The 20962-nt window shown below is 37.9% G+C and overlaps 1 protein-coding gene and 1 long non-coding RNA gene across 2 annotated transcripts in view; one reads left to right on the top strand and one right to left on the bottom strand.

Moving 5' to 3' along the window:
- hydin (HYDIN axonemal central pair apparatus protein) overlaps positions 1 to 20962 on the bottom strand; it is a gene marked incomplete in the record, with an annotated part of 70329 nt that overhangs the window by 29503 nt on the left and 19864 nt on the right. Inside the window, 14 exon segments of the mRNA XM_014012136.1 lie at positions 1070 to 1213; positions 4088 to 4231; positions 4304 to 4565; positions 4642 to 4880; positions 8912 to 9064; positions 9164 to 9325; positions 9533 to 9668; positions 11023 to 11120; positions 12427 to 12659; positions 12732 to 12799; positions 12876 to 13099; positions 15457 to 15575; positions 19483 to 19582; positions 19905 to 20061. Of these exon segments, the coding sequence (XP_013867590.1) occupies positions 1070 to 1213; positions 4088 to 4231; positions 4304 to 4565; positions 4642 to 4880; positions 8912 to 9064; positions 9164 to 9325; positions 9533 to 9668; positions 11023 to 11120; positions 12427 to 12659; positions 12732 to 12799; positions 12876 to 13099; positions 15457 to 15575; positions 19483 to 19582; positions 19905 to 20061 (2239 nt within the window).
- LOC106520224 (uncharacterized) lies at positions 7738 to 8108 on the top strand. Its single transcript, XR_001310530.1, has 2 exons — positions 7738 to 7854; positions 8009 to 8108. It is a non-coding gene; the product is annotated as an uncharacterized LOC106520224 (long non-coding RNA).

The following is a 20962-nucleotide window of genomic DNA, read 5'->3' as shown; positions in this document are numbered from 1 at the left end:
GTTTGTATGTAATGTATGAATATAATATACAAGTTTCACTTTTTAAATGGAATTACTGAAATAAATCTACTTTTTCATGATATTCTAATTTTATGACCAGCACCTGTAATACATTTAACGCTGCAAGTTTTAAAACAACACAAAATGCCAGCTTCAGGTCATAATATTTTCTGAAAAGATTTAAAATTTTCATTTTGCAGAACTTTAATTATCTACAGTTTTTTATTAATATGAGATAAAATGAAAAGGCAAAGCTGCTTCATTCTAAAGTTGCAGTGAAACCATAAAAACACTCAGAGTGTGAGAAATTTTTTATCAGAATCGCCTTTATTGTCATTATAATTTGCATTATAATGAAATTGGGTTTGCTGCTCCAAGGTGCTTGTTTTTTTTTATTTTTTTAGACACGATAAAATAACTTTACTAGAGTAGAAAATACAATAAAATAGAAAAGTTAAAATCAAATAAAGACAAAAATGTGCACTATCCAAAAAGAGAAATCAAAGCGTTTCTGTATATAGAAATGGAGAATAGGGACATTTTACAGAATATTATTCTTCATTGTTTGTAATTTTGCACATTAAAGACGTTCCTGAGAATATTTCATTTGAGATATATTGCACACATTTTGTAATACACATGGGTTGAAAAATTTAATGTTTGTTGCCGTTATTTTCTATTGTTCAGCTCCCTGATGGCTCGTGGGAAGAAGCTGTTTCCGAGCCTATTTGTCCGTGTTTTGTGTGAGCCGTACCGTCGGCCCGAGGGGATGGGTCCTTGATGATTATTGTTCAAGAGAATGATAAAAGTTAATTTGTTAAAGAAAAATGTATAGTTTGTATTTATTTGTAAGAGTTACTGTTTGAGGAGTATAATGTTTTGTTTAGTTTTATTATTTCATTACTATTGTTTGAAATTAATATTATTTTTTGCAAATGGGGCAGACATAAGATTTTTTTCTTCTTCTGCTACCTTTCATTTTATTTGATTTGTATTGTTTTGTTGTATGTAAATGTGTTTTGTTTTTTAATGGAATGAATAAAGTTAATATAAATAAAATAAATTAAACCTTCTTGGTAGTTGAGCTGTTCTCTAACTGAGCTTCACACAGGTAGAAAGGCTCAGCCAGCGACAGCTCCAAGGACAGAGGCAGAGACGACACGTTCTTCACAACCAGCTTCTCGTACGCCGGCTGCAGGCCCCTGCCCTCCACCTGGAAGTCAAACATCCAGGTATGTTTGAGAAAAATGTGCAGAAACATCAGAAGACAAAAGGTCCTGTTTTTATTCCTTTCTTCTTTTCTTTAAATGATTTTAAATTTATGAGTCAGTTTTCTTGTGATCCTATAACCACTACTTGACACCACACTTGACAAAGATCAGGATTACTCTGTGCCTAATATGTCAATAAAATAAAAAAAAACAGATTTGTGAGTTATCTTTCTTAACAAAAGTATTTTCAACGGCAGTTTTTCAGCTAAAAGTAATTGCAAAGTGGAGTTCCACAGAGCAGCTGCTAAAGACATTTGCTGTTTTCAGTTTTCACCAATGACCTGCCTTTTGTCCTCCAGCATAAAAGGGCTGTGATGTATGCTGATGACACCAGTGTGTGTGTCAAGTTCATCTGTACACACTCTGTCCAGCACACTGGCCTGAAAACTTAAGGAGGTTGTAAAATGGGTGCATAAAAATAAATCAGTTTTAAATTGATCAAAAACCAAAAGCATAATATTTGGATCAAATTGGAAATGAAAGACTCAGCCAGAATTAGAACTGTCTATAAATAGCTGTGTTTCCATTGACCATGAAAATGCACAAATTAGAATTTCGAAAATAAATTTGCTCAATGGAAACACGTCAATTTTGAAATTTTTTTTGACAAAATGTTTTTGCGCTAGGGTGAGGTGGTTTTTCGGTCATATCGAAAATTGGTGTGTTTCGCAAAACTGCAATGGAAACACTTTTTTCGCTTCACGGGAGTCACGTGATCAACAACCGGATGTTTCTACTGGTGAAAAAGACGATGACGAAGATAACAGGAAATAGAAGTAGTAGTTACATCAACGAAGTTGTAAAAGAAAGTAGTAAACTCACCGACTACAATTTTCCAAAAACGTAGCATACGTAGCCACTCCCAAGTATAAGGGGCTTGTCGCTCAAAAGCCTTGATAAGACATCGACGTCTCCTCTGATGATGAGCGCTAGTGTCGTGGTAGCAACATGCTATGTGTTTATATCCATCGCCGCCATGTTTGTAATGACTTATCACGAGAACAAACGTATTCACGCGACTTTAATAGCATTTCTTACTTAATTGAAACACCGCAATTGCGAAACTGTTTTTTCAACATTAACAGAATATCGACAAAGTTTTGTGCAATGGAAACGCAGTCAATGATACAGCCATTACTCAGGTAGAAGAAGTGGAACTGGGAGTCATTATAGACAGCACTAGAGGGGTCTCAGCAGGCTGAGAACACTGTTACAGTGATGGGAAGACAACTAGTTGTTATAAAAAAGACGTTTAAATTATACAGTATACCCTTTAAATGAATCCTAACACACTTGTCTTGTCTCACTTGCAGTATTGCCCTATGGTGTGGTCCGGTGCTTCAGAAAAACATCCAACTAAAACACAATTAGCTCAGAGCAGGGCAACACGTCTTGCACTGAATTGTTCCTCACACACAAATGTTCTCAGCCTGCACAGAGCAGGTCGGCCCTGGGTTCAAAATAAGGTTGAGATTGAGCTTTTAAATTTTTATACATATTATAGTGTCTAAGATACCAACTGTTTTATATAATCAGCTTTTATTTAGCCACACTTTACATATGTTTAATACAAGACATGCTTTAATTTTTAGAGGAATGAGAACAAGGAACTCCCTTTCCTTCATCTTTTTTTAAATATAACAAATGTTAAGAGCTTTTAAAAGAGTTATAATTGTACATTTATGAATTAATATGCTGTGTTACTAATATTATGTTAGGTGTGTAGAAGTGATTCATAACAAATTTACATATTTACACATTTAAAAAAGTATCTTAAACAGTCTTTTTAAAGTTCCCAGTCACGTACTCACTGAATAATTTTATTGTTGTAATGTCATTTGTCTGAAGATGTGTCGGTGTTTTGCTTTATATTGTATATTGTGATCTTGTGTTGTTTTCATGCCTCAGGACTACAGATGTAAATTAGCAACTATGCTATACATACAGTCTATAAAGAAGTATAAAATTGTCCATTCGTGTGTACTGTCCTGATTAAATAAATAAAAATTAAATTAAAAAAATGTTTTTTGTGGACCCCAGGAAGAGTAGCCATTGTCACAGCAAGGGCTAAATGTGATCCAAGTAAAGATAAAAATAAGATTTATACATCTACCACCCTCCACAAACTCACCATTTGAACAAGAACATCCGTCATAAAACCAGATATTCTCAGAGTTTGTAACTCATCACATCAACCTGAGGAAAACATTTCAGCAACATTTTGATCCCTGACTGATTCAAGAGATTCATTTGTCTTTCTAATCAGGAGAACTCATCAATATTTGGTCTGGATTCTATTTTAGGTTATTCTAATGAGGAATATTGTCTTCATTTTAAAGTTATTTGGAAATTAAAATTTCATAGCTGGAAAGAGAAAAAAGCTTTGCTAGCTCGCTGAGAAAATGACAAAAATTTGAGGCATTTCTGCTCAAAAATCACGTTTTTTTGGTGCTGCTGCTCAAAAACACATTAAAAAAGATTCAAGATTATATTTCAGACAATTTATTCAAATCATTCATTGATAACGTATTTATTAATTCTATTTTGACTAAATGCAAATGTTTTAACCAATGCATTATAGATTATAAAAAGGTAAAAAGTATTTCTAGTATTTCTAGTTCTTTCTAGCTTCAAATAAATTTGTTTTTTTATCCTTTTGCTTGAGTAAAAAGCTTGAGTTGATCCTTCAACCTGTAAAGAAGTACTTTTAAACCCTGGTATCTATACCTCTACTTGAGTAATGAATGTACGCTGTGATGCACTCTGGGTTTGATGTGACGAGTCACGGTTGCTGGTGGATTGTGTTTGTTACAGACCTTCCTCCTGCAGAAGTTCAGCTGCTTTGAGGAGAAACGGAGCACGGGCTCCACAAAGCGACAGCTCACGTTCACAGACATGAGGGTCTCCTGGCAGCCCTCGGGCCCGATGATGCCTTGGCACACCAGGCGCTCTTTTATGACCTGGAAGTTTACAGAAGCCGTTGATGTAAACGATAACACCTGGATGTGCGTTATTCAGGCTGATGATCCCACCTTGGGGGTGTCAGAGGTGGCTGTGAGCTCCATGTCAAATGAGTCGCCTGGAAAGAGCTCCACGCGAGGCGAGCTGAGGCTCAGTCCTGACTGCTTCCTGTTGGAGACCAAAGCCCCCCGGCTCAGAGGAGGTTTCTGTTTGGGAGAGCTGAGTGGGGGCAGGAAGCTTCTCCCACTGCCGAGGCTTTCAGTCTTCCAGAACATCCGGTGGACTCGTTGGCCATGGTTGGTCAGTTTGAAGTGGTACGTGACCAAATTGTGGCTTAAAAACAAAAACACACGAGAGCTCAGACACACTGCCGGTGCCACGATCGTGAGAGGATGTTCTTGGTTTCTACCTGAAATGTGTGCCCAGGTCAAGACTGGACCCAAAAGGCTTGTCGCTGACGATGATGGTCCCGGTTCCTGAGGCCGACACGGACACCACGTGGGTCCTGCTGTCCCGTATGGACACCTCCAGCTTGTCCTGGAAGAGAAGTGTGTCCTTCAGGTGTACCACTATCTTCAGCTCGAACTGGCTCTCTGGTAGAACTTCTCCTTCACTGGGCTCAACGCGCCAGAAAGGCCTTTTGCAGCCCTGTAAAAAAATAAAAACAACTCAGACTCAGCCTGATGAGCGTGGCACGGTATGCTGCTCAGTTAGCGGTGCGGTCCGGTTTTGAGGCGTCGGGTACCCCCCTCGCATCAGTTATTGATGAGATGGGGCAGAATCTGTTATCATAATTTCAGAAAGTGTAGAAAATACACAAATCTAACCATCCCAAAGCCTAAAATTACCTTTATTCACTCTAGACATCCTGTCCCTGACCCCAGTATCTAAAATAAACCATCAACCCTGACCTCTAATATTAACCATTTTTAGAAAGTGTAGGAAATTCACTATCATCTACATGTCTCAAACCCTAAAAATACCTAATATTCACCCTAGACATCCTATCCCTGACCCCACTACCTGAAATTAACCTTGAACCCTGATCCCTAATATTAACCACGGACCCCAACTCAATGACCCCTATATTTTGCGTCCCAACACGTCAAACCTGGACGCCAAGCGAACCCAGAAATGCCCGGTGCATCAATAACTGACGCGACGGGGTTACCCAACGCGTCAAAATAAGACGCAGAGGGAACCTTGGAAAAGTGTCAATATGTGACGAGTCGGGAGTGAGAATGTGTCAGGATATCCAAACTGTTTCAAATAAAAGCTATTTGTTTACAGTGTAATACCGATATTACAGACATCAAACTAAAGCCAGTGACAAATATTTCCACAAGCCATCGATTGTAAACTTTAAGTGACTCTAAACAATGGGACTAATTTCTGGTTTACAGTGTGGTAAACAATATTTTAATGTTTGAGGAACAGCAGCTTAGTTAAATAAAACTTAAGAAACGTACAGGTAGCACATATTGATAAGAAAACTGCTGAGTAAGTAACATGTGACTTAACATCGGTCTGCGTATTGCCACAAGGTAGGACGGACTGATGGGTAGCACAGACCGTCAGAACCTCAGCCTATCATTAATCTGATCAATAGCTGGATTAGGAAGAGATTTAGCCTCCTGCACAATAGCCTTATTTTGGTCCTGATACCACACCGTAGATGAGTGAAGTGTTACGTTACGTCTTCCTCTGGAAACACCTTTGTTCCATCACTGAAACGTGATGCATTAAAATAACCCCTGTATGAGATTACCTCCCTCTGACTGAGACACACAGGTCTTCACCCACGGCTGGAGGTTGGAAGATGGATGTGTGTATCAGATAACTTTAAAATCACATCAACTTTCTGTGAAACATGAGATCGTACGGGTAAAAGAAGAGTAGCGGCTTCTGTCTGACATAACTAAGATTAAATACATCTTTAATATGAGCTGGATTCGTATCACAAATGTGCCTTAAATACATCAAAAGTCTTATTTTTCATTCATTCTGTTTCAGTAATATGTTTAAATACATCTGCAGAAACATGCGTGTTTATTTAAAATTGAAGTGTGAAGCAAAACCAGAAGATCTGATGTTCGTCTTGCTCACAGTTCTGTAAACAAACATCTGACCAAGCACTGGCTCAGATTACAATCAATGCTGCGTTTGGGATTTGTGCTGACGGGGGGCTGGAACGTAAACTTTTAATTGAGATTTGGAAAATTAGCTTCCAGCAGATGCAGTGAAGCTCGGTGGCTCTCGTAGGACAGCAGGTTATCGATCAGCGAGGAGAAGCTGCTGCTGCTGCGAGCGCCGCACCGAGGCGCGGGAAGATTGGACAAATGAAATATAAAAAGTGTTTTATGCTCGCGTCTCCAGCTGCTTTACGCTTCTGAGGGGAAACGCTCACTGCACATAAGCAGCGAGCGGCGCCGGGAGTCGTACATCACTTTCCCAGTGTCGGTCCGATCGAGCGGAGGAGCGGGTCGATGCCAGGGTGATCACGGTGAGGGGGTGGGTGGGGTCAGAGGGAGGGAGGGGGGCGCAGGGTTGTCTCCCCGGAGTGAGGAGGAAGATGAGTGGAATCTCAATAATCACATCAAACCTGCTGCGTCTCACAGCTTAATTAGCATTGATTGAACAAGTCGGAACACTTTAGAATTTCAATTTCTGCTGTTTCTTTCACAGAAATCAGAGAAACACTCCGACACCACGGTGTCAACAACACACAGCAAACAATAATAAGAACTAAATCTATAGGAAGATTTTTCATGAGCAACTAAAAGACGTTTTAACATCTTCACCTGCTTTATAAACTAAATTATTTATTTTAGTTAACCATGAAAAAAATCAGCTAGAAAATCTGCATTCTGTGAATTCTTATTGCTGACAGAGTTTTCCTGAGAGCTGAAAATGTTTAAAAGCAAAACTGTTAAAAAACAGCGAAGGCATTCCTTGGAGAAAGACACATTCAGTCGATGTCGTGGCCTGCAAACAGTCCAGATCTCAACCCAACTGAAAACCTGTGGTGGAAATTGGAAAAAAAGTCCACAAGAAGGCTCCGACCTGCAACGCTGATCTGGCACCAAACTGATGAAGAATACTGTTTTTCACTCATCAAGTCCATGCCTCAGAGACTGCAAGCTGTTAGAAAAGCCAAAAGTGGTGCAACTAAATAAATACTAAAATACTAGTGATGTATTTTGAATGGTCTTTTGTTTATCTGTTTTTCATGATTCTATACTTTTTTCCCTGTGCTTGATCAATAAAAGTAACATTCCCTGACTTCCACAATGTTTTCTCTTCATTTCTTTGAGTGTTCCTGAAAGCCAACAAGTTGCACTTTGGGATGACCTCATTATTGTATCATGTTTTTGATCTGAGTTTGTTTTACAGAATGAAATGTTTGAATGAGTGCTCATCCAAGACTGCTGATTCCAGACTTTTTGCCAGGAGTTGTACATCTGTAAATCAGTTGTATGACAAAAACCTTAACAGATACTTTTTAGCTTCATTACGTCACTTGCTGGTGATGTTGTGTTCTCTGTTGTAAACATGATGATGTCATGCAGGGACATCAGAGGCAGGAAGTCGGAGTGAGGGAGAGACAGGAGCAGACCAACAGGTAAGACAGAGAAACACAGAACAGATATTTTATATTAGAAAATCTTCTGATGACAGTAATATTTGTAAAAAGTACAATGATGATATCAGATGTGATCGATGTCTTTTCTTTCCTCTCTTTCTAATCTGTACTTCCTGTTTTATGTGACTTTTAGTATTTTTGGTCAGGTGTGAGCTTTTGCTGCCATGAGACTCTGTCCTACTGGTTAAATATTGCATTAGCATGAAAAATACAACTTCAAACCTCTTCAAGTACATTAGTCAACAATTATTGTGCATCAAGAAGTCCTTTGCGGTATGAGTATTCACACACTGACATTGTGATGACAATATATCTGTTATACTGTGCAATCCTATTAGACTCTAGATGTTTTGTTGGGTGGTTTACCCACATCACCATTTTTCCAAGAAAAGATCCAATAGCTTTGCAGTGTACAGTTAATTTATGACATATTTCTGTTCAGACTAAGTACAAATCTGTCAGGTTTCCAGTATTATGTGTCCTCCTCAACAGTAAACTCATTCCTACACCCATGGCTGCTGTTAGTTAACTCAGAAACAACACAAGCAGGACAATGCATTGGCAAATATGTTTTTTAAACTATAAGAAAACTAATAAGCTTTAAACAAACAATAAAAACTTACTGAATTCAAAGAAAAAAAGTCAAAACGAAATAAAACTAAACTATAATGAAAAATCCAAAACTATTATAACTTTGTTACTTACTTACACAGATTTCTAACAACAAATGTAAACAGCCTCATCCTGCCTGTAAACTGATGAAATAAATCCCTGACAGGTCGTCTCCATGTGACCGGTTCATAACGGTCAGACAAAGAGCCCTGATCTGAAGACAAGGATCCCTCTGGGGTAAAACAAGAAATTGACACAGGAACTAATTACATGCAGGGTTTAAAGGTTTGGACTTATTGACTCATTAATCACATGTCCAATTAGACTGCAATGAATTAGTCAAAGGAAAAGCACAAGACATTAGTAATCAGTTTGGAGTTGTGTGTGCTTCTGAAGCCTGGTGAGGTGTGATGTGAGTCTGTACCGTGGCGGTACTGAAGCGGGCTGGGATGGGCGACTGGTTGAACAGTTGCAGGGTTTGAATGACGTCTGTCAGAACAGGAACTCTGCCAAACTGCAGCTGAGTGCTGGAAACGTGAACAACCGGTCCCTGCCCAACACACGACAGAACCACCTCCTGAGAAACAACAGGAAGGAGAACAGATTACTCGTTTATAAAACTAAAACACAACGTCTATAGCTTCAACCTGCGACACAAACGTTGAGGTTTTCTGACCAGAGGCTGGGGTCTGCCGAACACAGCGACACGTAGAGAGCAACGCAGCTCCCCTACAGCCTTCACCAGCAGGACCACAGGAAGTTCTTCTGATCGGCCAGGAAGAAGAACTCCTCTGGGAGCTGGACTTTCAAAAACCAACGGTGGATCTTCCTCATTTTCCTGACAACAATAACACACACACAAACAATGTTTAATAAAACCTCTGGAGCCGTAACAGAACATCTGTGTTTATAATTAGAGAACAATCACACACAGGTAGAATCATTTTAGTCTTTTACCATTCACTCTTAGAGCTATAATGCACAGTTTTCATATTTTTATTTAAAACCATCCATCATGTGTCGTGCCACATGCACACAGCTGAACCTGATCCAGCAGGCCGTAGCAGGCGGGCAGGTCGCTGGAGTTGATCAGCTTCACTGTCAGCTCTCTGGGGTGGTTCAGGTAACATCTTTGGACGTCCAAAACTGGAGTTTCAACGGTAACGTCAGGCACTACACACCTATCAACAGAGAGAAGGGGGAAGGTGTGATGGTTATCTGTCATTTGTTCATGTAGAATTCTTTAAAGGGCCTGTGACATGCGTATCCTTCAAAATACAAAAAGTCAAAGAAAACATTTATATTAAAGAAAATTAGCATAATACGCATGATTTAACCCATTTTGTCTCATAACTGCCATAATTTCTCTTGAATTTGGCTCAGCAAAGTGAAACAGGAAGTGACATCAAAGGAGAACTCTTTAATAAAATAAACTCTCTGGTCTTTGTTTATTGAAACAATCTTATTTAAACTCTTCTTCAAATCTCATAGTGACTCAAAATAAACTAAAGAAACATCAGATTGTTCTCTAATTATTGTAGCATTGCTCTGTTTACATGCAGACATTCCCCTTTGACATCACTTCCTGTTTCTTCACATGCAAATATCTCAACAACTGTTCAACTCAACAGAGTGAAATTTGTTTTGCAACATATTTTCAATGTTCTCTTTCCAAAAACACATGCACATTTATTACAGAAATTCGATGTCACAGGCACTTTAAATATAAAGTTTATTCATAATACAAATTCATGAATATAAAACCATTTTATAATCTGATAAGTGAACATAGAGTTGACAAACAAAGCTCTGTGTGTTTATGAAGATGTGAAGGTTGTCCAATATTCCCTCTTTGTCAAGGTGTTTATTGCTTTATTTAAATAAAATAAAGTTATAATACTGTCAGGGAAATCCTCCTGTCACGTTGTTTTATAGAACTTCAAAAATCTGACTAACTTTTAAAAACAAAGTCTGCTCTGACAGGAGTTTAGAAAATATTACAGTAGCACATAATGTAGTTGCCTAAATTGTTATAGAATTCAATTAGGCCTTTACCAAATACACATTAAACTGAAAGCAACAATTTATTCTATTAGTTAGGTAGTTTGTTAATTATCTAAACACCTGCAATTCAACTCGTCACATCGACCCAAGGATTGTCTCTAACTGATGTGGAGAATTAGGCAACTATTGGTTAAAATGTTTGCAACATCACCTCAACCTCATCTACAGGTCATTTAAAATTCATTTAAATCCTTTTTTGAAGAACTTTTTTGAGCAGTAGATACAAAAAAACATGGTTTTGACTAAAAAAAGACAATTTTTGTCATTTTCCCTGCGAGCTGGCAAAGTTTTTATCTTTCCAACTGGAAAACTCTTAACATCTAAATATTGTTTAAAAATTGTTGTATGTTTCTAAGTTAACATAACATCAAACATTCCTTGTGAAGTGTCGTCTTTGATGAGCTGCATATTTTGATGTAATAAAACAGCTGAATGTATTTATTTCTAATGACAGATGTGAACGGGTCTAACCTGGCTTTGATAGGAAGATATGATTCCTCTTCAACAAAGTCCACCTTAGCCACCAGGACCACATTGTACGTTTTAACAGTGTTGGAGCACAGCGTCACCTGCTCACACAATGGTCACATATTAGTCACACAATGGTCACATATTAGTCACACAATGGTCACATATTAGTCACACAATGGTCACATATTTGTTTCACAATGGTCGCACATTGGTCACACAATGGTCATATATTGGTTACACAATGGTCATATATTGGTTACACAATGGTCATATATTGGTTACACAATGGTCACACAATGGTCATACAATGGTCAGGCACTGGTCATTCTTTTTGTTTAATGAGGATAAAGTGATGACTTTATTTAAAGGCAGGTTTGAGGACCTCACAGCACAAAGGTCCTGGGTTCAGTCCTCAGGTGTTTCTCAGCATTTATATCCTGTTTAAATCATCTTGGTATCAAAATAAAGCTAACATTTGTGAGACGTCATCAGAAGTCTAATCAGAACAGAAGATGCTGTTGATTCAGAGAACATGAGGATGGAATGTAGAAAAAAAGATTTGTTTCCTCTCCTGATGTTTTCTGTTTTATAAAGCTTATAACCCTTTTGAAAATATGATAAATAAAACCAAAAACTCTGAAACCAAGAATACATATGTGGACATTACTCGTGCAAAGATTCATGCTGCTGAAATAAAGAAGAGCAAAGTAACAGAGGTTTTAGTAAAAAAAAAAAGAAATCGGAACATTTTGGCACTATTTATGAAAGCTTAAAATAAATAAGTAATTAATATTAGTGTGAAATTAGTGTTTGGTGGATTATTTCTTTGCTTCTGCACCTGCAGGTTGCAGAAGCTCAAAAGAAGATTTAAGAACAAAATCAGCTGTTTGACAGAAAAGATTTGTCTAATTTTTTTATGCGTACAACCCAAATACAAATAAGGACATGGTATTTTGCTTCTTTAATATGTCAAATATCAGGAAACAAAATCTATTTTTTAAAATAGTTTTGTAATAAAACAAACGTAATCAGTCCAGCTGTAATCACTCAATAATCCCCCCTCCCTGTTTACTTTCACTCCCTGCTCTCATCAAACTGTTTCTTCTTGTTTTATTGTCTCTCTGGGTTTTCTGTTGTCGGTTGTTTAGCTGCCCCCTCAGAAGTTTTACTTCTTATTATTCAAAGCTTTAGTTTCTCGTTTCTCTCTCCTCTTTTGTTGTTGAGTTTGCACTTTGGGTCGTTTTCCCACAACCTTCGGTTTAAAAAAGGCTGTAAAACTGAAGACAGACTTTAAATGGACTGTCTCTTGGATTCATGCTTTGTTGAAGACTGTAAACATGTTAGAAAAGGTGAAACAAACTGTGAACGTCTTTGTTTTGGGATGAATTTGCAGGTAAATCATACCTGAATGGTTTCCTGAGACATGGAGCGCACGGAGCCAGCAGCGGGGCTGATGGTGAACTCCACGAGACGGCGTGGAGCTGCGTGTCCTTGCCACCTCTTCAGGGATAAATCAGACACCTGGTCGGTGCTGTTGACACTGGGGGACTCTGATCCATCCCCAAAGACCCGGAGGGCGAAGGTCATGGGCACGAAGGATGTGTTAAAGAGCGTGCACGTCACCGTAGCTGGGAAACCTGCAAGAAAACACGGAGAGGAATCAGGAGTGAAACACAAAGTAAAGTTTAACTGGATGAAATAAGCCTCACCGAAAGCTACGTCTCCAAAACTGAGCTCAGGAACATCAAAATGAAACGTGGGGCCGATGACAGAACCCCTAAAAAATAAAAACAACGATAGAGCAGCACAAAATGACGCCTCCTTTTCCTTCGAAACATAAACTCCAGCCTCACCTGAAGGTTAAGGCAGGAGGTCGAGGCTGTCCTGGGACAGTTAGCAGCACGTCCTCAGAGAAACGTCCTAATGTGGGACTCTGGAAGAGGACCTCCACAGCCTGGCAGGCCCCGGGGGGAACCAGGCCTTCCTCTGGACTGAAGGAGAAACATCCGCCAAACCTGCTGCTGCTGCTGCGAAACCTGAAGGGGGCGTCGATAGGCCCATTGTTGAACAGCTGCACCTGAACAATATAAATAAATAAATAAATAAATAAATAAATAAATAAATAAATAAATAAATAAATAAATAAATAAATAAATAAATAAACATTCAGTAACTGTTTTTAATATGTGAAGTAGGGCTGGGTGGTATGACCTCAAATTCATATCAGGGTATAAATTGAATCCTTCACAGTAACAGTAGATATCACAGTAGAAAATGATCATAAAAAAACTAAAATAATGTAATTTTTAAAGCATTTATTTAGCAGAAAACTAAAATCATAATCAAACCCAGTGTTTTTGCTGTAGTGCAAATGAACATAACAGAAATACAAAATAATGTTTTATATATTGAAAAACGGTTTCAGAAACAAACAAAAACATTTCTCATATTTTCAACAATATCAAAACTAAGTGCATGTTATAACCAGTACTTCAAGTAAATTTAGATAAAAAAAAAACATTCTAAGTTGGCATAAGTTGTATAAAATGTTATAGTGTGACAGGACCTTCAGCTGCACAGTCCTGTCATAAAAAACTATTTCACATAACTGGAATGTAAGTGTGGTGAAGCCAAATAAATGTAATATCTGCCTGCCATACAATGAGCTGTCTGCTGAACTCTGCTGCTCTCAGAGCAGAACTGTTACATTAACAAAATGATTTATGACTGAACGAACGTCCACATCTTTTTATCATCTCTGTGGGAAACAACACATAAAAACAAGTTTTTTTCTCCCGACAACTTGTGTGTAAAAAACTACAGTTGTTGTTAAAGCTTCGCTCTGTGTGACGTGCAGCAGGAGGGAGGAGGAAATGATCCCACCACACAACGTAACTTTTCTACAGCAGGAGGAGGAAATATGAGGATTTATTCTCTCTATATGTGTTTTAAAATACTATTTCTTCATTATATTTGGAACTCGTCCTGCTCAGGTGTGTCTGCACTCACAGCCCTGTTGACACAGGTGTGATGATGATGACAGGACGATAGAGGGTGAATTTCTACCGTAGACCAACTTCATATAGTTTCTGTCCATCACATATAACGCACTGCTCTAATATGAAGCTTATAAATTATCCAGGCGTTTATAAAGGTTGTACAGATATAAATAATATAAACTTTATTGATCCCTGGAGAAACATAAAATAGGTTCAATATTAATAACGAGCTGACAGTAGTCTGTTTATAAATCACATAAAACTTTTGTTAAGTATATAAATTTATAGATGTGCATCAGGTGAGCTGCGTAGGAAACTGAAAATTTAGTTTAGGCCTTTAATTGTCACAAGGCTTCACAAGCTTTCACACTTCAACAATTTATACATCAAACCTTCAGCTCCTTCAGCACATTTCAGCTATGAGGTCTGCTACTTCAGCAGTTTATACCTTTTGACATATTTAGCTTTTTCTGCTAGTTGTTTTCTCAATGAAAATGAGATGAAAATGAACGGATGTGTCTAAAACTCTTCAAAATGTTCAAAAATCTTTACTGAACTTCTCAGCTTTTCTTCTAGTTCTGCCTTTTTGTTATTTCCTTGTGCTAATTTCACCTTCCTCCGGCTTCTGTTTAGCTGATTTTAGCTTTTTCGGCTTTTTAGCAATCATTTTGACCTTTTCTGCTATTCTTCTGCCAATTTCAACTTTTATGGTTCTTTGTATTTCTTTCTGCTATTTAAGCTTTTGATGCTTCTTTCAGCTGCTTTCTGCTAATTTCAGCTGGATGTTTTAGCTCATTTGAGCTTTTTTCTGCTTTATTAACTATCATTTTGACCTTTTCTGCTAATTTCAACTTTTGTAGTTCTTTCTGCTATTTAAGCTTTTTCAGCTGCTTATTTCAGCTGTTTGTGTTTTTAGCTCATTTGATGTTTTCTTAGCTAAACTCACCTTTTAGTGATAACTTCAGCTTCTTACTACTTCCTTCCGCAGATATGTGCTTTGTCAGTTTCTTTGTGCTAATTTAAGCTATTTCTAAGCTATTTTTCTGCTCATTTCGGCTTCTTTAGCTATTTTACAACAATCTGCAACTCTTCTTGTTTTCTGCCAATGTGAACATTTGTACTCAGCGATCACCATGTGTCTGCTCACTTCAACATGTTTTTACTTCAGTTTTCCTGTCTTTAGCTAAAGTCAGTCATTCAAACTGAACTCACATTAACGGCTTTTCTGTTCAACTTTTTCAGCTCTTCAGCAGCTTTCAGTAATAATCTTTCAGCTTTAAGCATTCACACTGCATTTGGTTTGCTTTAATTTCAGTTTGAGATTCTTGGAGTTTATTTTATTTTTTAAAAAGGAACAAAGTTAACTTGTTTTAATCAAAAGTTAAACAAGAAAACTAAATATGTGATTTCCTAACGAGGTCTTCAGGTCTCTTACCTCAGAACGTGTTTGTTGATCTATAAACACATTTTCCAGATTGATCAGGGTACAACTGAGCTGGAGATCTGGTCCGAGACCCTCACCCTGTACGGTGAGGGGTAACCGGGACTCACGGCCTGAACACAGGAGCAGAAAGAAAGTGATAAATTAAAAAAACAAGGATTAAAGATCCTTACTGCTCAAAGGAGAAACAAAGGGAGAAAAGATGCAACAATAAAAACTAATGTTTGAAACCACATTATTTTGACAATAGTTTACAGAATCAAACACAGTCCTTTAGATTTCATCTGTTTGTTGAAGGAAACAATGAGAGGACTTGGTTTTGGTTTGGTTCATTTTCTTAAGCATCTTTTGCAAAGTCAAGAATTGGGAAACAACGATTCACAGAATGAAGTCGGTCAGATCCTCACCTGCTTTAGAAAACATGGAAATGAATGGAAATCTCACCTCCGGCTAAAAGACACACATGGAGGCCACATGCAAATATTCCAACAGCCTCTCGTGACCTTTATGATGTGGTAATTGTTTTAAAGAGCAGCTCAGATTTTCATTTTTAACATTATTTGAACCGAACATCAGCAGACATCAGGAAACGTCTTTAGTTTAATGTTAATCTGCAGAACTAAAACGACTCTTTTATCCAACGGTTACAAATATTTAGATGATTCAACCAACTTTTCTACCCTGGAGGAAAAGGAAACGGTGGAGAAGTTGTGTTTCGTTACTCAGACTCAGACTTGTCTGACCTCTGAAGCTCCCAGCAGAGGAGAAGAATCTTTATGAGAAAACTAAAGCTACGGATTTACGGTACAGGAGGGCTGAGCTGTGAGCTTAACGCTGTTAAGGTGAAGAACAAACACAAAAATAACAGAGTCGTCCTTGGTTCAAGGACAATTTAAACTTTATTTATTTATTGTTTAAACCTGTCAATGTTTAGTGAAAGGAAAGGAAAGGAGACTGAAATTCTGATAGCAGAATCTATAAACTGAAGGTTCAACATCAGATAAAAGCTTTAATTTAGAATCAGACGAGGCAACATCCATATGTGAGGAAAGAAAGAATACTATAGTTATATTCAGTTCTGAGGTTTGAATAGAATAGAATAGAATAGAATAGAATAGAATAGAATAGAATAGAATAGAATAGAATAGAATAGAATAGAATAGAATAGAATAGAATAGAATAGAATAGAATAGAATAGAATAGAATAGAATAGAATCAGCCTTTATTGTCCCGCGGCGGGGAAATTCAGTTGTCACAGCAGCAACAGATACAAAACAGTATATTACTATGTGACATTATCAACTGTAGCAATAATAATAGAATTAAAGTAATAACAATAAAAATTTAAAATAGAAAAAAAATCTAAATTACTGTACAAGACTATAAAGATGAAATAAGATAAAAATAAAAAAATAAATGCAAGATACCATACAGAAAAAGAAAAACATTACAGGAAAAACAGACATGACAGATGATCCGAGGGGGCGGGTTTAAGTCGAACTCAGTCATTACGTTATTGTTCCAGTACAGGAAAAACGATGTACAAGTGCCACAGAGTATTATTTGTGCAATGAATGAGAGCTAGAGTTGTTTGATGCTTATGGAGATTGTTAGGAGCAGTGGTGGTTGCAGAGTCTAACAGCTGATGGGAGGAAGGATCTGCAGTAACGCTCCTTTGTGCAAGTGATGCAGCAGTCTGTCACTGAACGAGCTCTGCAGATCAGAAACAGTTCCATGCATGAGGTGGGAGACGTTCTCTGTCAATGATGTTATTTTAGTCAGAGTCCTTCTGTCTCCCACCACCTGCACCGGGTCAAGGGGGCGTCCCCGCACAGCACACAGGATCACGGCTAAAAGAAGATCCCAGATGAAAAGGAGTCTTCTGTAGGGTGGCCTGGCTCGGGTTTAGACTTCTGTCATCGTGAGGAGCAAAGCTTTTGCTCCTCCACGTCAAAAGGAGTCAGCTGAGGTGGTTCAGGATGACGTCTCAAAGAGAGGAGACTCCAGGGCGGACCCACAGCTTTATAAAGGTCTGAGCACACTGTAAGCTTTCCTCATAAGGACCTGGAGAGTCTCTGAGGACAGGGATGTCTGGGTTTCCCTCCAGGAGCTGATAACTCCCAGGGTTATTATAGTTAACTAAAACTAACTAAATAACAAAAACTGAAATAGAAAAAACATTTTAGTTAACTGAAATAAATAAAAACTGTAATAAAATGAACAAACAGTAACTAAAACTGTTTAATATTTCTACAAAACTAAAACTAACTGAAATTATAGATAGAATTTCCTTAGTTTTAGTGTTTGTTGATTTATTTTGAGCTGTGTAGACTGATTAAACTAATCATTATTTATTTATTTCAAATTGAGTATTTTCACATTAACAGTGGGCAGCTTACAGCATCTCAGTCCATAACAATATTTGGTTACAATCTGCTGCTGCTCAGCATCGTCTAACAAATGACGACAGCAGAAGTTCGGAGAAAGCGGTGATGTCCTCTTTAACATTATTTTGAATATGACTGAGGGAAAAATCAAATCAAGTGTCTTGTAATGGAAACAGGTGATAAAACAGGTGGAATACTTCTCAAGGGAAAAACTGCATGAATCAAACTCACATAAGATGCTAACTATGAGCTAGCTTCTCTCAGTAGCTCCAGTGAAAAACAAGCAGCAGGTAGCAGCAAGTTGGAGACAACTATTGTCATCGTCCTAAAATAATCACCAAGTCCTTTTTTTGGCAAAACTGGATTACGCAATTATTTTAGGAAGGTGTCGCTATAATGGACTGATTTAACTAGTGACCAAATATCTGTTGGTTAGTTAACTCACAGGAACATCACAAGCTTAAGGATGCATTGCAAATATGTTTATTCAAATTACGGTATATAAAAAAAACTACTAGAACTAATAAATACTAAAGTAAAACTAAGCATTAAAAATGCAATAATAATAAAAACTAGCAAATCCACTGTAAAAACTAATTAAAATTACTGTATTTATTCATGTATAATACGATCTCATGTATAATATGATCTCTCCCTTTTTTTGAGCTTAAAAAGCATAAAAAATTCAATCCTCAAACTACCTCCAGTTTCATACAAACTTGAAGATTTTTCAGCCTTTTTGCAGTCTTTATACATATCAGTAAAATGATCATTGGACTGTTCATTTTATTTTAACAACATATGTACTAAAAGGTATTTTGACAACAAATATATATCAGCTGTAGCAGCATCATATGAATTCTGGCATTTTACACATAGTCCACCAGGAGGCGCCAACACAAAAGTCAGAGACTTGAGATTTGGACCATCTTCTGGGGGAAAAGCAGCTTACTTCCTACTCGTGAGCTCCCCCTCTGGTGGGGAAACTTTTTTCAGGGATACAACCTTTTTCAGAACACCGGTAGACGGCAGCCATTACAGACGAACATGTGTTTGTTGTTGTTCGAGGAGCGGCTCGGTCACACACTAATGTCATTAGTTTGTTATCATTACTAAGGTGCAGGACTGCCTTTTTCCCCTTTTTTTCACATCATGTCGCCTGCCTGGATCTGTTATTATCTCGCTCTGAAGCACGGAGGAGTGTCAGAGGTGAGCTCGTTTCAACTGATTTTTACGACGCGGTCTCAGTCATTTCCGGACTCAGGCATTTTGTGAATGAAGCCGATATTTCAGTTAAAACACATAAGTAAAAATATTTATCAGAGTATAGTACTACCCCCCAACTTTATGGATGATTTTATGGATTTAATTTTGCATATTATACTTGAATAAATACGGTTACTGAATTAAAAGAAAAAAGTCACAACAAAATAAAACTAAAATATAATGAAAAATCCTAAACTATTATTACCTTGATAAGTCCGTGATCGGACCGTGGAAAACTCAGATTAAGTAAATAAACTAAACAGCTGTGTTCAAACAGGAGACTTGATGTACGGTGAGAACAGAGCTGCAGACCTGAGCTGTAATGTTTTTAATGATAAATTATTCAGTTATAAATGGAGGCACTCACCTGCTACGTCACAGTAGATGGTGTGCTGGTAAAGTTTGGCCTCCTCAGGCTGGAAGACGATAATAAACCTGGCTGTGGTGTTTGGGAATATCTCCCCCTCCTGGAAGAACGTCGAGACAATAACTTTATTAAAACAAGAGAAACTGTATGAAACACAGAGTGGAGGCCGAGTTGTTGAAGCTAAAAGAACCGCTACAGCAGCTAAAAGCTAAAATTAAATAAAGAAAAGGTGCAGATAGGTGAGATTCCTCTGACTACTGCAGGTAACACACTGACTGCTCATAACTACTCTTCACGTAAACCAAACCACTTTAACTTGTCAACAAATGACTGCAGACCTGCCAGCTTAGAAAAGATGTTTGAACTGAATGTAATGTTTGTACAGACAAAGTGAAAACATTCAGGAGGAAACACAAACACACCAACGGCTCCACGGTTATACAGCCGTCCGACAGGGGCAGCAGGTGGTCCTGGTCTCTGGTCTCCTGTGGGGATCTGGACAGTAGTGGGAGGTGATGAATCGCTGAGGGGTTAGACTCTTTCTCCTCCTCCTCCTCCTGCAGGAGCACGTGGTTCTCCCTTCAGAGAGGACAGAGAGAAGGTGAAAAACTGAGGAGAACAAAAGTTACTGACAGAGGAAAAACATGGATATCTGGGCCCGTAGTTAAACTTCTTACAGAGGAATTCTGGACTGAAGTGCTGAAAATTTCTTACATTTGCTGCTACTTCAGTGTAAAAACCAGTTATCAAAATTCTTCAGTCTAAGAATCAGTCTTTCTCTCCTGAAATGTTCAGTCTGCTCCAGACGACTCTTATGTGGTTAAAACAGGGCTATTCAAATAAATCTGTCTGGGGGCCACAGTTACTGCAGGTCAACAGCTGAGGAGCCGAACATCCAGCAATTAAAGTCATTATGTAAATAAACCCAGGATTACAAAGATCTGTTACCTTTGAATTAGTTTATTTTGCTGTATTTAATCATGAACACATGATAAACGTAGTGATAATAAAACAACAAAAACAAAAAGAACACATTAGGCCTCTTATTTACCACAAATATTATTTTAACATCTCTGAATTACCAAATCTTTAAACCAACTTTATTTTCACTTTCATAGTTTTATCTTCGACTGCTTGTAGTTTTAACTGTTTTGAGTGTTCATAGAAATGTTTTTACCAGCTTGTAGCAAAGATTCTGACGTTTCTGTAGATACCACATGTGTCTATGTCGAACTAAGTTAACTAAAGTAGAAAACTGGGGGTTTGGGTTTAAGATTGGCAGGCTGAACTTTGGTCACTCTATTCAACTGGCGGCCTGCGGGCCACATCCAGCCCATGGGTCTCCCACCTGAGTGTGATTTTTAAATACAATGAACTTTACTTTAGTTCCAGGCTGAGTCATTTCTACCTTCTCCTCTCTGTCAACGCTCTCTGGTTTCATTTAAAAGAGTCGATCATCAGATATTGTCCAAGATTAACC

This window comes from Austrofundulus limnaeus, unplaced genomic scaffold (assembly GCF_001266775.1).
Source record: "Austrofundulus limnaeus strain Quisiro unplaced genomic scaffold, Austrofundulus_limnaeus-1.0 Scaffold89, whole genome shotgun sequence".
In the NCBI taxonomy this organism is placed as follows: Eukaryota; Metazoa; Chordata; class Actinopteri; order Cyprinodontiformes; family Rivulidae; genus Austrofundulus; species Austrofundulus limnaeus.
The sequence above is the reverse complement of the archived record's forward strand: the minus strand, read 5'-3'. Positions and strand labels throughout refer to the sequence as shown.